The sequence below is a fragment of the Orycteropus afer genome, unplaced genomic scaffold (assembly GCF_000298275.1).
Source record: "Orycteropus afer afer isolate SDZICR_OR568_19922 unplaced genomic scaffold, OryAfe1.0 scaffold00255, whole genome shotgun sequence".
In the NCBI taxonomy this organism is placed as follows: Eukaryota; Metazoa; Chordata; class Mammalia; order Tubulidentata; family Orycteropodidae; genus Orycteropus; species Orycteropus afer.
This window is the reverse complement of record NW_006921842.1, coordinates 2,618,596-2,632,636: the sequence shown is the minus strand read 5'-3', so window position 1 is coordinate 2,632,636 and position 14,041 is coordinate 2,618,596. Positions and strand designations below refer to the sequence as shown.

The 14,041-nt window shown below is 38.6% G+C and overlaps 1 protein-coding gene across 1 annotated transcript in view; it reads left to right on the top strand.

The window, feature by feature from the left end:
* Positions 1 to 14,041, top strand: part of LOC103204667 (cytidine monophosphate-N-acetylneuraminic acid hydroxylase-like) — a 184,675-nt gene that overhangs the window by 119,679 nt on the left and 50,955 nt on the right. Inside the window, 5 exon segments of the mRNA XM_007949874.2 lie at positions 765 to 955; positions 6,183 to 6,330; positions 7,021 to 7,102; positions 8,199 to 8,336; positions 12,016 to 12,151. Coding sequence (XP_007948065.2) covers positions 765 to 955; positions 6,183 to 6,330; positions 7,021 to 7,102; positions 8,199 to 8,336; positions 12,016 to 12,151 — 695 coding nt within the window.

Sequence of the window (14,041 nt, the reverse complement as noted above, 5' to 3'; positions counted from 1 at the left end):
GGAAGTAGATTGCCCAATCTTCCTTCTGAGGAGTGGCTGGTGGGTTTGAACTGCCAGCCTTCTGGTTAGCAGTCAAGAGCCTTAGGCACTATGCTACCAGAGCTCCTTATCTTCTGGTAATATAAAATATTCTGTTGTGATCCATAGAGTCTTGATTGGCTAATTTTCAGAAGCAGATCCATAGGTTTTTCTTCCTTGTCTGTCTTAGTGTGAAAGCTCTGTTGAAACCTTTCCATGGGTGACACTGCTGGCATTTCAGTTCCTACTAGCATATATTCCAGTATCACAGTAAGACATAAGTCACCACAGTAGGACAAACTGACAGACAGGTGGTAAAGAGTAAAACTAGGAAATCAAATTGGTTTAACACTTAAGGAACCTGGGCTGTGCAAACAGTTAGTGTGCTCAGTTGTTAACTGAAAGATTGGAGATTCAAGTTCATCCAGAGGTGTCTCATAAGAGAAGCCTGGCAATCTAATTCCAAAAGGTCACAGCCATTGAAAACCCCATAGAGCACAGTTCTACTCTGTGACACACAGGATTGCCATGATTTGGAATCAACTTCACAGAATTAAGTTATTTATTTATTCTCCCTCCCTGGGTATTGTGCAATATATAAATGTCCTGATGAGTTCCATTTGAGTCCTGTTTTTTGCCTGACCATGCTTAGGAGCCAATTTCTCCACTGTGATCAGTTAATTAACCAGTTCATTGTTGCCGGCCAGTAATGATTCGGTATTATGAATCTCACACTCTTTCAACAGGTAACATACCTCACGCATGCCTGCATGGACCTTAAACTGGGAGACAAGAGAATGGTGTTTGATCCTTGGTTAATTGGTCCTGCTTTTGCACGAGGATGGTGGTTGCTCCATGAGCCTCCCTCTGATTGGCTGGAGAGGCTGTGCCAAGCTGACTTAATTTATATCAGTCACATGCACTCAGATCACTTGAGGTAATGAAGTCCTGAACACTCAACTCATAAGAGAATGGTACAGTAAAGATATAACTGGTTTTCAGTTGTTTTGCTTTATAATGTCTAAGAGTTCCTTTGCAATCACTGCTCACTTTGTAGTGGGTTCATTTGGAAAGGTGGAAAGGAGACTAATAAGTATAAATACTACATTGTCATAGTAATTTCATGCTTGTGAAGGTGTTTTCACATCCAAATATTTCAGGAGGTAACATATAATCAAGACAAAATGGTATTGAATGAAGAAATCCAAGCTGCACTGAAGGAAATGGTGAAAAGCAAGGCTCTAAGAATTGATGGAATACCCATTGAGATGTTTCAACAAACACTGGAGGTGCTTACTTGTCTATGCTAAGAAATCTGGAACATAGCTACCTGGCAAACTGACTGAAAGAGACCCATGTTTGTGTCCATTCCAAAGAATGGTGGTCTAACAACATAGAAATTATTGAACAATATCATTAATATCACACAAAAGTAAAATCTTGCTGAAGATAATTTAAAAAATTGTTGCAGCAGTATATCAACAGGGAACAGCCAGAAATTCAAGCTAGATTCAGAAAAGGCCATGGAACAAGGGACCAGGTGGATCATAACAAATGATGGATAATGTTGTGAAGAACGGAGATCCCAGTACACTGAACTGTGCTAACAAAGAATCTGTACATAGACCAAAAAGCTGTTGTTTAAAAAGAACAAGGGGATACTGAATGAAATCAGGAAAGGTGTGTGTGAGCTGTATCCTTTCACCATAATTATTCAATCTATATGCTGACCAAAGAATCTGAGAAGCTGGATGGTATGAAAAAGAATGTGGCATCAAGACCAGAAGAAAACTGATTAAGAACCTGCAATATGCAGATGACATAACCTTGCTTGCTGAAAGTGAAGATGACTTGAAACATTTACTGATGAAGATCAAAGACTGCAGCCTTTTGTATGGATTATACCTCAACATAAAGAAAACAAAAATCATCACAACTGGACCAATAAGGAATATCACAGTAAATGGAGAAAAAAAATTGAAGCTGTCAGGGATATCATTTTACTTGGATTCCACAATCCAAGCATGGAAGCAGCAGTCAAGAAATCAGACAACATATTGAACTGGGCAAATCTGCTGCAAAAAATCCTGTTATAGTGTTAAAGAGTAAAGATGTCATTTTGAAGTATGCTTGACCCCAGCCGTAGTATTGTCAATAGCCTCATATGTATGTGAAAGCTGGACAATGAATAAGGAAGACTGAAGAAGAATCAATACATTTGTATTGTAGTGTTGGCAAAGTATGTTGAAAATACCATTAGCTGCCAAAAGAATGAACAAACCCGTCTTGGAAGAAGTACAGTGGGAATGCTCCTTAGAAATGAGAATTGCCAGATTTGGTCTCCTCTACTTTGGTTCTGTTTTCAGAAGGGAACTTTCCTTTGAGAAAGATATCATCCTTGGTAGAGAGTCAGCAAAAAAAGGGAAGGTCCTCAACGAGATGGATTGACACAGTGGCTGTGATGATAGGTTCATGAATAGCAAAGATTGTGAGGATGTTACAAGACCAGGCAATGTTTCACTCTGCTGTACATAGGGTCTCTATGAGTTGGAGCACCTAACAACAACAAAACTGAGTTGGAGTCCCTGATTGGCTTAAACATTTGCATGCTTGACTAGTAGCTGAAGGGTTGATGGTCTAAATTCACCTAGAAATACCTCAGAAGACAGTTTTGGTGATCTGTTTCTGAAAGCTTGCCTTGAAAACCCTATGGAGCAACTCTATACATGGGGCCACCAGAAGTAAGAATAGACTCCAGGGCAACTAACAACACTGAGTTCCCAACATTTTAAACCTGGGTTGGTCTCATCCAACACTTGATTGAAACCAGAGCCAAATGATATGATAGAAACTGAAACTTCCCTAACTGAGCAATCAAAAAGGAGGGAGAAAGAACAACTTAAGCTTAAGAAACAAAATAATTTTCCAAATGAACTGCATTACTGGAAGAGAATGAATCATATTCTCAACCCCTTTCCTTAATTACACAGTCCTGTGCTTTCTTTCTTGTTTTGAAGTTTTTATTATTTCTGGTGATGGCCAATATAAACACACAGCAATGCCTACAATGCTCTAGTGACGAAATTTCAACTTTTTTTTTTTCCTGTGAGCCTACGTGATAAGCAAAGTTCACATGTAGGACATTCTTCAATGGAAATGTCCAAGGCTAGTACATGTTATCTCCAAGGATTTGTTGTTTCCTGGTTGTCTGGCTCTTGATTTTCTATTCCAAAGTATATGGAATTTTTAAGATATGAATATACTCTGATTTGTTTTTTAAAGGAAATATTTGCAAATAAATAATTACTTGTTTTAGAGACAAATTACCTTCAACACAGCTCATAATTAATAACAATCTACTAGTATATTGTACTACTATGATTAAAAGGAGCTCTGGTGGCATAGTGCCTAAGGCATTGGCTGCTAGCCAGAAGGCTGGCAGTTCAAACCCACCAGTCACTCCTTGGAAGAAAGACTGGGCAATCTACTTCCATAGAAGTATGGAAACTCAAGGAGAGGTCACTATGAGTCAGATCCAACTCAATGGCAGAGAGTTATGATTAAAAATTCCTTGTCTACTACATGATATCTTTGTCCCACACAAGTTCCTAGAACTAAATTTGGACAATTTCAGGGTTATAAGAACTATGGGTTAATGTGTTACGTAATAAATGTGTGGTGGTAATTTTTACAGCTTGTGTAGGGATAAAAATATCATGTGAGTGAGGTGAGTGCTTTATAGTGTCTATGAAAAGATGCAGTTGCCTAATGTCTTAATGAGATAAAGTCTGTGGAAATATAGTGATATGCTGAATTTTAGAGAAGGTAAGAATTTTAGTCCCTGGGTAGTTTAGTTAACACATTTGACTGCTAACTGAGAGGGTAGTTGGTGGTTCTATTCCAACACACAGGGGATCATCATGAGTCAGGGTCTACTTGATGACAACTAGTAAAGTACCCCCCAGCCACTCCTCAGAAGGAAGATGGGGCAATCTACTTCCTTAGTGATACTGCCTCGGTAACCCAAGGAGGGGTCGCTGAGTCGGGTCTGACTTGACGGCACAAAACAACAACAACAACAACAACAGTAAAATAATTGTAGTGTCACTTATTTCCTAACCACTGGCCTAGAAATGAATTTAGTTTTAGTTCCAAGGGTTTGTGTGAGCAGAGGTATGCCATGCATTGGAATACCAGGTCTCAACTGTAGTATCATCACACATTGCTGTGCAGTGTATTGCAAATAACTTAGTACTAAAAAGTTACCAGTGTTTGCAATTTTCACTCCTTTGGGTCTATCTCCTTATTAGACCATTAATCTTGGATTCTTGGCCAGTGAAATTGTTTCCTCCCTTTTGACATTTATATATAGAATAAAACTTCCCTGATTCAGAAAAAACAGGGGAAAAGGCAAAAGTGCTTTAGTAAATAGTCTTTATTCAAAGAAATGTGATTTTAATATGTAAAATAGAGTATTGTAATACCATATGTTATTAATATATAGCCCTCCCCCCCAAAAAAACTCACTGCTGTCAAGTCAGTCCCAACTTAAAGTGACCCCTTCTTGGGTTTCCAAGGTGGTATCTCTATGGAAGTAGATTGCCCGATCTTCATTCTGAGGAATGGCTGGTGGGTTTGAACTGCCAGCCTTCTGGTTAGCAGTCAAATGCCCTAGGCATTATGCCTCCAGGTCTCTCTCTCTCGCACACACGCGCGCTCTCTCTCTCTCTCTCTCTATATATATATACCAGTAAGATGTTATTAATAGATACCAGTAAGAATTATCAACAGTTAGTTAAATAAATCACAAAACAATAAATATAGATTTTAGAGTAATTTGTCACAACTCCCACAGTATTTTAAGGCATGAGATTTCATTGCTGGACCTACATATTCAAGGAACAATGAAAAAAACCCTAATTTTTTTAAATTCATTGTTTCAGGGAGGAGAATAAGTCTACCAGTTCTTCACCCCCCAATTCTACTATTTGGATAGATTTTAATACAGTGTTGGAACTTGATTGTTATTAATTACAGTTAAGAGCTAATAAACAAATTTTGCTTATGCTTTTTTTATATTACTTTGTCTGAGATTATAATCTAGGTACAAGTTTGATTCTTCCACCAATTAGTACACTCATTAAAATTGTGAACTATCTTATAATAGAAGAAACACTAGCTTTAGGCTTAGAAAACTCAAATTTGAATATTAAATTATTATCTGTTATTTGTATGTTTCTGAATATTTTTACTTCCTAATGAAAACAATAAAAAAAAAAAAAACCTCATAGTTTTTTTGAGAGGCTCAAATTTTAAAAATCTGAAATTTCTCAGCACCATGCGTGAAATATAATAGATACCTAGCCATTGATTTTTATTTTTTTTTTATTGTTCATCCTTCTACCACAACTCACAGTTGTATACCATCCATTTATATAAATAAATGCTTGATAAATGAAAATCGAATTAATGTATAGTATTAAAAAAATACTTGGATGACTGAAAAATCAAAACAAAAAAAATACTTACGTGATTAATTGTGTACCAAGACAAGAATACTACAAATGTTCAATGTAGTTTTCCTCTATACTGTATTGTCTTGCCTCACTGGTAAGCTCTGACCCTCCATAAGGACAAAAGACACATTCTTTGGCTATCAACCTTGGAAGAGTGGCTATCGATCTTCGAAGTTTGGAAAATTATGACCCACAGCTTTACCTCATCCAGTGCCATGTCCCAGTCCTCTCTTTCACTGGAAGATGGCTGCTTGAGAAATGACAAGAAATGGGAATCATGTTAATCTTCACCTGTCCACAATCCCTTCAGCATGATTTTCCCGCTTTGTGCCTTTTATTAAAAGCACCTCTACTCAAAGCAGCAGCAGTATAGAAGATGTTACTTGTGCACTTGTTTGTGATATCATATAGCATGTGATATGTTCTAATGATCAAGAGGACTCTTCCAGAAAACTCCTCTCACATCATTACAGTCCATCTTGAGCAGAAACTCTTCTGAACTCTGGCAAGAGTCTGTTTTTTCATTTCCTTGCTTCTCATTTAATATGTTGGTATAAAGAGCAAACTGTCTCTTGTACTAGATGATATTATTATTTTGTTGTGTTTTGTTTTTTTAACCTTTCAATCTTTCCATCTATCTGATCCTAGTTACCCCACACTGAAGATGCTTGCTAAGAGAAGACCAGATATTCCCATTTATGTTGGAAACACGGAAAGACCTGTGTTTTGGAATCTGGATCAGAGTGGTGTCCAGTTGACCAATATCAATGTTGTGCCATTTGGAGTTTGGCAGCAGGTCAGATATCTGTGTTCTTTTCACACTTCCCACTTATACTTTCCAGTGTGAATTTTAGGTGAGGTAGTAGCTTTATGATTAAGGAGCAATGGCCAATTTTGTGTTTACTTGGTACAGTGTAAATACAACCTTTATTTGAACTCCAAATGTCGGGCAGAACTGCCCTTGGTAAAGACATTTTTGTTTCCATTTAACAATAGTATAACTGTAGGACAGGTTAATAAATTTAATTCTGAATGAGGGCTATTTCTGCCAATTTGCATTAATAATTTACCAGTCTTTCCAGAAGACTTACCAATTTGTGTGTGTATGTGTGTGTGTGTGTGTGTGTGTGTGTGGTTTGGGTGAAAGTTTGCAGAGCAAATAATTTTTCCATTCCAAATTGATACACGTTTTGTTTTGTGACATTAGTTGTAATCCCCACAATGTAACAGCACTCTTCTCCGCTTCCATTTGTCCTTCTTTCCTGCCCTTTCCTTCCTTCTGAGCTTTATTTTTGGGCAAATGCTGCCCTTTGACCTCATATGATTGGTTGATTGTTCTGAGGAGTACATTTCTCCCTGGTGTTATCGTTCACTTTATAGGCCTGTCTATTGTTTGCCTGAAAGTTAGTCCCGGGGGAACTTATCAAGTCTTGAATTAAAACCCAAACTGCTGTACACAGCTGTTGGTTTTATTGTTAAATTTCAGGTTGACAAGAAACTTCGATTCATGATATTGATGGACGGTGTTCACCCAGAGATGGATACTTGCATTATTGTGGAGTACAAAGGTACTTTCCTACCCTCATCCATAATGGAAAATGAAAAATCTAAAATTTCTTCCTATGATCATCTTTTTATTTTATCTTTATTTTCATAGAATATAATATATTCTTGTCTTAAATAAATTGTCTAACATTATCTAAATGATATTTAGGAATATCACTTAGATAATTTTTATAGAGGCTATCATTTAGATAATCTTTATACGTTATCTAAATGATACCAATATTATAATCCTATCATTTAGATTACCTGAATGATACCAGTATTATATACTTCTGCAGTGATACTGCCTGGGAAACCCAAGGAGGGGTCGCTATGAGTCAAATCCAACTCAAGGGCAGTGGGTTTTGTTTGGTTTTTATTGATTATATTACATGATAACATTTCATACACATCTGCCCCTCATGTGAGAAGATGAACTTACTGACCTAATGATCAGTTGAATATGAGTTTGGTCTGGAATTTGCAAAAGGTTGAAGAATTCTTGCTGATCTAGTCACTCTCCCCTAGATCCTTTGGGCTCAATGTTTGGTGACAGTTGGCTGAGGTTAGGAATTCAATATGATACTGCCCGGAAACCCAAGGAGGGGTCGCTATGAGTCAGGGCTGACTCAACAGCAAACAACAACAACAACATAATTGTGGAGTGAAACCAAACTAACTGTCCCCATGAGACACCTAGGACCCACCAAATCAAAAGGATGAACTTGTTCACTTGAAAATTCAAAGTATGCTATTTGTGATGTCAGTTTTTTTATATCAAACTCTTTTTTCTTAGACATCAGCAGTTCTTCATAATTAAATAAATCAGATTATATAGTTTATAACCTATATGTTGTTGTTGTTATGTGCTGTTGAGTCGGCCTCGACTCATAGCAACGCCTCCTTGGGTTTCCCAGGCGGTTATCACTACAGAAGTAGATTGCCCAACCTTCCTTCTGAGGAGTGGCTGGTGGGTTTGAACTGCCAGCTTTCTGGTTAGCAGTCAAGTGCCTTAGGCACTATACTACCAGAGCTCCTATAATCTATATAGGTTTAGTAATTCAAACCATGATTTTAAGACTTTACCTTGAATATTCATACCCCTTTGTTTCTCCATAGGTCACAAAATACTCAATACGGTGGACTGCACCAGACCCAATGGGGGAAGGCTGCCTGTGAGAGCTTCTCTCATGATGAGTGACTTTGCTGGAGGAGCATCTGGCTTTCCAATGACTTTCAGTGGTGGAAAGTTTACTGGTACTATTTTTTTAATCAAAATAATACAAAGCAAAGGAGCCCGGGTGGTGCAATGGTTAAGTGCTCAACTGCTAATAAAAAGGTCGGTGGTTTGAACATACCAGCTGCTCTGTGGGACAAAGATGTGATAATCTGATTCCATAAAGATTACAGACTTAGCAACCCTATGGGGCAGTTCTACTCTGTCCTGTAGGGTCACTATGAGTTGGAATCAACTCAATGGCAACAGATAAAATAAAGCAAGGAGTTCCTGGGTAGTGCAAATAGTAATGCATTCAGCTACAAAGGGAAAGGTTAGAGGTTTGAGTTTACCTAGTGGTACCTCAGAAGAAAGTCCTGGTGATCTACTTCCAAAAAATCAGTCATTGAAAACCTTATGAAGTACAGTTCTACTCTGGCACACGTGCTGTCGCCATGAATCAGAATCAACCCCAAGACAACCAGTTTACTAAAAAGCATCAGTTTGTATTTAGCACTTTGTTAAATGCTGTGCAAAGGAATATAAAAATAAAAGACATGGTTCTTACCTACAAGAAGTTCACTTGGGGAAGTTGACTTGTTGATTGTATTTTTGTTGTTGTTTGTGGCTTAGGAGATCCCATGTGATATAGAATGGAACTGCTCTATGGGGTGTTTTTGGCTGTAATCTTTATCGAAGCAGATTACCAGGGCTGTTTCTTCTGCAGTAGCACTGGGTAGTTCAAACCGTCAGCTTTTTGGATACCAGCCAACTGCAAACCATTTATGTTACCCAAGGACCTTGGATGCTGACTTGTAACAAACTAAAGCCAACTCAAAATAAGATAATGAAACATAAAGGAAAGACTGAGAAGCTCAGGAGGAGGCAAGGAAAAGATTCATTTGGATCCATGGTGTATACCATACAACAATATAGGAAAGGTGTGAGGTTGGTAATCCAGGCTTAAATGTTCTTGGGAAACTGAAAACCAAAAACCAAACCCAGTGCCGTTGAGTTGATTGCAACTCATAGTGACCCCCATTGCGTTTCCAAAGTGGTAACTCTTTACAGAAGTAGATTGCCCCATCTTCCTTCCACAGACTGGCTGGTGGGTTTGAACCACCAGCCTTCTGGATAGCAGTCAAATGCCTTAGGCACTGCATCACCACAGTGGTTAAATGAAAGGACACTTAACATATTACAGCCAACTTCAATGACCCTAAATAACTGAAGTCTCACATTAAAATAAATTTTAAAACTTCCCTTCAATAAAAATTAACAAGTCAAATTACCCTATTACACTATGCTTCTCCAGGCACAGACCTGCCTGTCACTTTCCCTAAAATACAGCCACCCTCTTCTCTGTCTTCTCTTCTTTGTTCCTGCTATCTATAAACCAAAAAAACCAAAGTCACTGCCATCGAATCGGATCTGACTCTTAGGGACCCCTTCTTGGGTTTCGGAGGCAGTATCACTATGGAAGTAGATTGCCCAATCTTCCTCCCGAGGAGTGGCTGGTGGATTTGAACCACCAGCCTCCTGGTTAGCACTCCAATGCCTTAGGCACTATGCCACCAGAGCTCCTTCCTGCTATCTAAAAGGGAGAAATTCTCAAATTCAATACCTCTGCCCAAGTCTGAGTTTTATTAAATATATGATGTTTTGTGTTCACCAAGGAGGTCCACTTGAGTTCTAAACAAGTTGAGAAATAAAACTAAGAGTAAAGATGGAGCAAAAAATATCAGTTTTATTACTGATTCACGTCAGACTGGAGGATGTGGCTTTTCATCTGTTAGTCACGTGGGTCTGCTAATCCTAAATCCTAGAGTTAGACAGAATGATTGGCCCAATCTCAGGTAACACTGAACTGGGGTAGGCTTCACCTGCAGCTGTGATCCTCTGCAAAAGTTACAACATATGGAAGAGAAGAAAACTCTTGCTTGCTGTAGGGTAGTTAACTCTTACAATGAGCTTATCAGAAATTCTCCCCAAGTTGACCAGTCAGAGCAGTCGTTCCAAGTCTTTGTGCACAGAGTTAGTAAAGAGGAATAAAGAAGCCAGAATGTCATCACAGTGGAGTTCCCTTCACCTGGAAAGAAACAATAGGAGTGGGGAAGAATCTCCACCACCATAAAAATCAGTAACTTTTGTGCATGTGTGGGAACACACAGATGTAGAAGATCTAAAATATACCAAATTTTAGCAATGGTTATGTCTGAGTTATGAGTAACTTTTAAATTTTTTTTCTTGTGTTTACTGTACTTTCGCAGCAATAACAATAACACCAGATTGCTCACACTGTACCCTCCATGATCTGGCTCCTGCCTCGTTCTCCTGACTCCTTTACTACCTGTCTCCCCCTCGCATGCTGTGCATCAGCCAACCTGGCCTGCATTTTTTTGCCTCAAACCCAACACTTCGAATATCTTCCTGCCCAGGTCTTTGCATTTGCTGTTTCTACTGTCTGGAGTGCTCTCTTCTCTGACCAACACATGGCCAGCAACTTCTCTACATCTGTGTCTCTCAACTCAGATGTCATCTCTTCACTGACCACCCTATCTAATGATATCCTTCTACCCTATCCCACCTCACCTAGCCACTCTCTAGCCTCTTGCCCTGTTTTATTTTCTTGGTATCACATCCCTATTCAAAATGACCTTGTTTATATACTTGTTAATTATTTGTTCCTCTCACTAGAACGAACACTCTATAGAGCAGAAATCTGCCTTGTCTTGTTCATCACTATAGTCCCAGTGCCTACAACCATATCTAGTACAAAGTAGATGTTTAGTAAATACTGGATGCATGAATGAATGCACAAATGAACAGATGAACAGCTCTGTGCAAGAGGCATCATTATTCCAAATTACAGAAGAGAAAACAAACATAAACAATGTAGGTAATTTGCTCATGGCTGTACAATCAGTAGGAGCTCTGGTGGTACAGTGGCTAAGGCACTTGGCTGCTAACCAAAAGGTTGATGGTTTGAACCCATTAGCTGCTCCATGGGAGAACGACATGGCAGTCTGCTTCTGTAAAGATTTACAGCCTTGGAAATCCCATGGGGCAATTCTATCCTTCCCTATACAGTGGCTATAAGGTGTCAATTCAGTGGCAGTGGGTTTAGTTTTGGGGTATAATCAGTAAGTGGTGGAGCTGGATTTTGGTCCTAAGTCTGACCCAACACCCATACCCTTAACCACTGCACATCTCCAGGTTTTTAATGAGCATACTTTGCTTTATATAACCCATTAAGGTAATGAAGCAAAAGGTTAATAATTTCAAGAATTACAGTGCCCTTAAAATGTGCATGCATGCAAGGGATAACTATGCATGCAATCCTGTGTATTCAGCTAGGTCCTAATGAATTGTAATAAACAAAGAGGGGTCTCAGTGTCTTTGGCTGGTTTATTAAACCAAAAGACTAGCTAATGATGGGATTATTTTCCCTAACAAATATCCCCCTACGGCCACTGAGTAGATTCTGACTCATAGCACCCCTATAGGACAGAAGAGATCTGCCCCATAGAATTCCCAACTCTGTAAATCTTTATGGGAGCAGACTTAGCAAAGTAAAGCAGGGGAAAAGTCTCTCTGATGATATAGGGAGCTTTCCTCTATTTCAGTTTTGTCTCCTGAAAGAGTTCCAGTCTAGCAGAGCTTCTGTTTCTCTGTTATTTCTGAACAGAGGAGACTGTAACCCAAATCCTATCATTTCAGAGGAATGGAAAGCCCAATTCATTAAAACAGAAAGGAAGAAACTCCTCAACTACAAGGCGCGGCTTGTGAAGGACCTGCAACCCCGAATTTATTGTCCCTTTGCTGGGTATTTCGTGGAATCCCACCCATCAGACAAGTATGGCTGAACATTTTGTTCAATATCCTAACATATAAATTAATGCATGCTAGAATGAATGACTTGGCTGTGAATGCAACATGAAATGAGAAAGTGATTAGTAGGAATCTGAAGCTGATTTAATTATACTACATCTCCTAGTGCTGTGGTGAAAGTATTGGACTGCTAACCAGAAGGTTGGTGCTTCAAACCCACCAGCTTCTCCTTAGGAGGAAAATGAGGCAGTCTGCTTCAAAACAGATTTACAGCCTTAGAAACCCTATGAGGCAGTTCTATTCTGTCCTATCGGGTCACTATGAGTTGCAATCAACTCAATGGCAGTGGGTTTGTTTTTGGTTGGAGGTGATTTAAACAAGCAGCCTCAGAACAGACAATGTGAATGAAAGTCAAGCTGGGCAGCTAAAGTTAGTTAAGATTTTCCTCTGAAATGATCCCCAGAAAAGAAAAAGACGACTAATAAGCATTAAGCATGTGGTAGGAATCAAAAGTGCTAGCAATCAAACTAGAGGTTTCTAATTAAATCATCCACATTACTCCTCTCAACAACATTGTAAAGTAAGTATCATAATAACTTTTTTTTGCAGATAGGGAATCTGAAACTCAGAGAGGCTAAGGGACTTGCCCAAAGTCATCTAGTGGGACACACTGGATTTAAGAATTGATCCTTGCTATATACGATCACTATAGGCTGAAATCAACTCAACAGTAATGAGTTTGATTTTGGTTTATGCTAGCTCAAAGGAGAACTGGTGGCACAGTAGTTAGGCACTAGGCTGTTAGCCAGAAGGTAGGTGGTTTTGACTCCACCAACAGCTCCACAGGAGAAAGATGTAGCAGTGTGCTTCAGCAAAGATTTACAGCCTTGCAAACCCTGTGGGCAGTTCTACTCTGTCCTGTAGGCTATCAGAAATCAGAATCAACTCTACAGTGACAGGTTTTTTTTTGTTGTTGTTGTTTAAAATTATGTATATTTATAAAATTAAATATTATATATATATGTATGTGTGTGTATATATATATATATATATATATATATATAGTCACATATATATAAGCTCAGGCTCCTGGGAGGTGCAAACAGGTTGCTCTCCGCTACTAACTCAGAGGCCAGTGATTCAAATCTACCCAGCAGTGCTGTGGAAGACTCCTGGTAATCTAGTTGAAAGTCATTGAAAATTCTATGGAGCCCAGTTGTACTCTGAAATGCGTGAGGATTGCCATGAGTCAGAATCTAGTTGTTCACAACTATTTTTCTGTTTTTTCACTGATTAGGTCAAGTGTGAAAGCCCTTATCTCCACACCACAATATGCTCCCAAATTGAACTATATCATTATAAAATTCAGATTATCTTCTCATATTTTGGGTATCTGAAGTGCTTTCTTCTGCAGCAATATAATGTCCAGGTTTTATTTTTCAAGTATATTCTCAGAGGTCCATGAGTTTTCCATCTTAATACTGGGTGTTCCCACAAGATTTCATAAATGTGAGTATCAACATTAATGATTCTGTTTATGGTCACTTTGATACCTCATAATCACGTATAGAGTTAGAGTTAACATTTAATACGATGTTTGTCCAACGTGTCTCTATTCCAGAGTAAACTCAAACTTGGGAAACATTGTTTTAGTCAATCTTAACACCTGTCTTTATATGCCAATTGTCCTTCTCCAGGACTTCATTGTCAGGTGCTTGAACTGAGGAAGTGCTTTCTCTTTTCTCTCAAAACATAGACGTAATTGTTGCTATTTCTGAGTGCTGCAGCCACTGGATCAACTAATCTCATTGAAGGTCTTCCTTTTTTTCTTTCTTTTTTTTTAAGTTTTTTATTTTTTTATTTTGTTTTATTGTGATTTGGGTGAAGATTTACAGAGCAAATTCACTTTCCATAC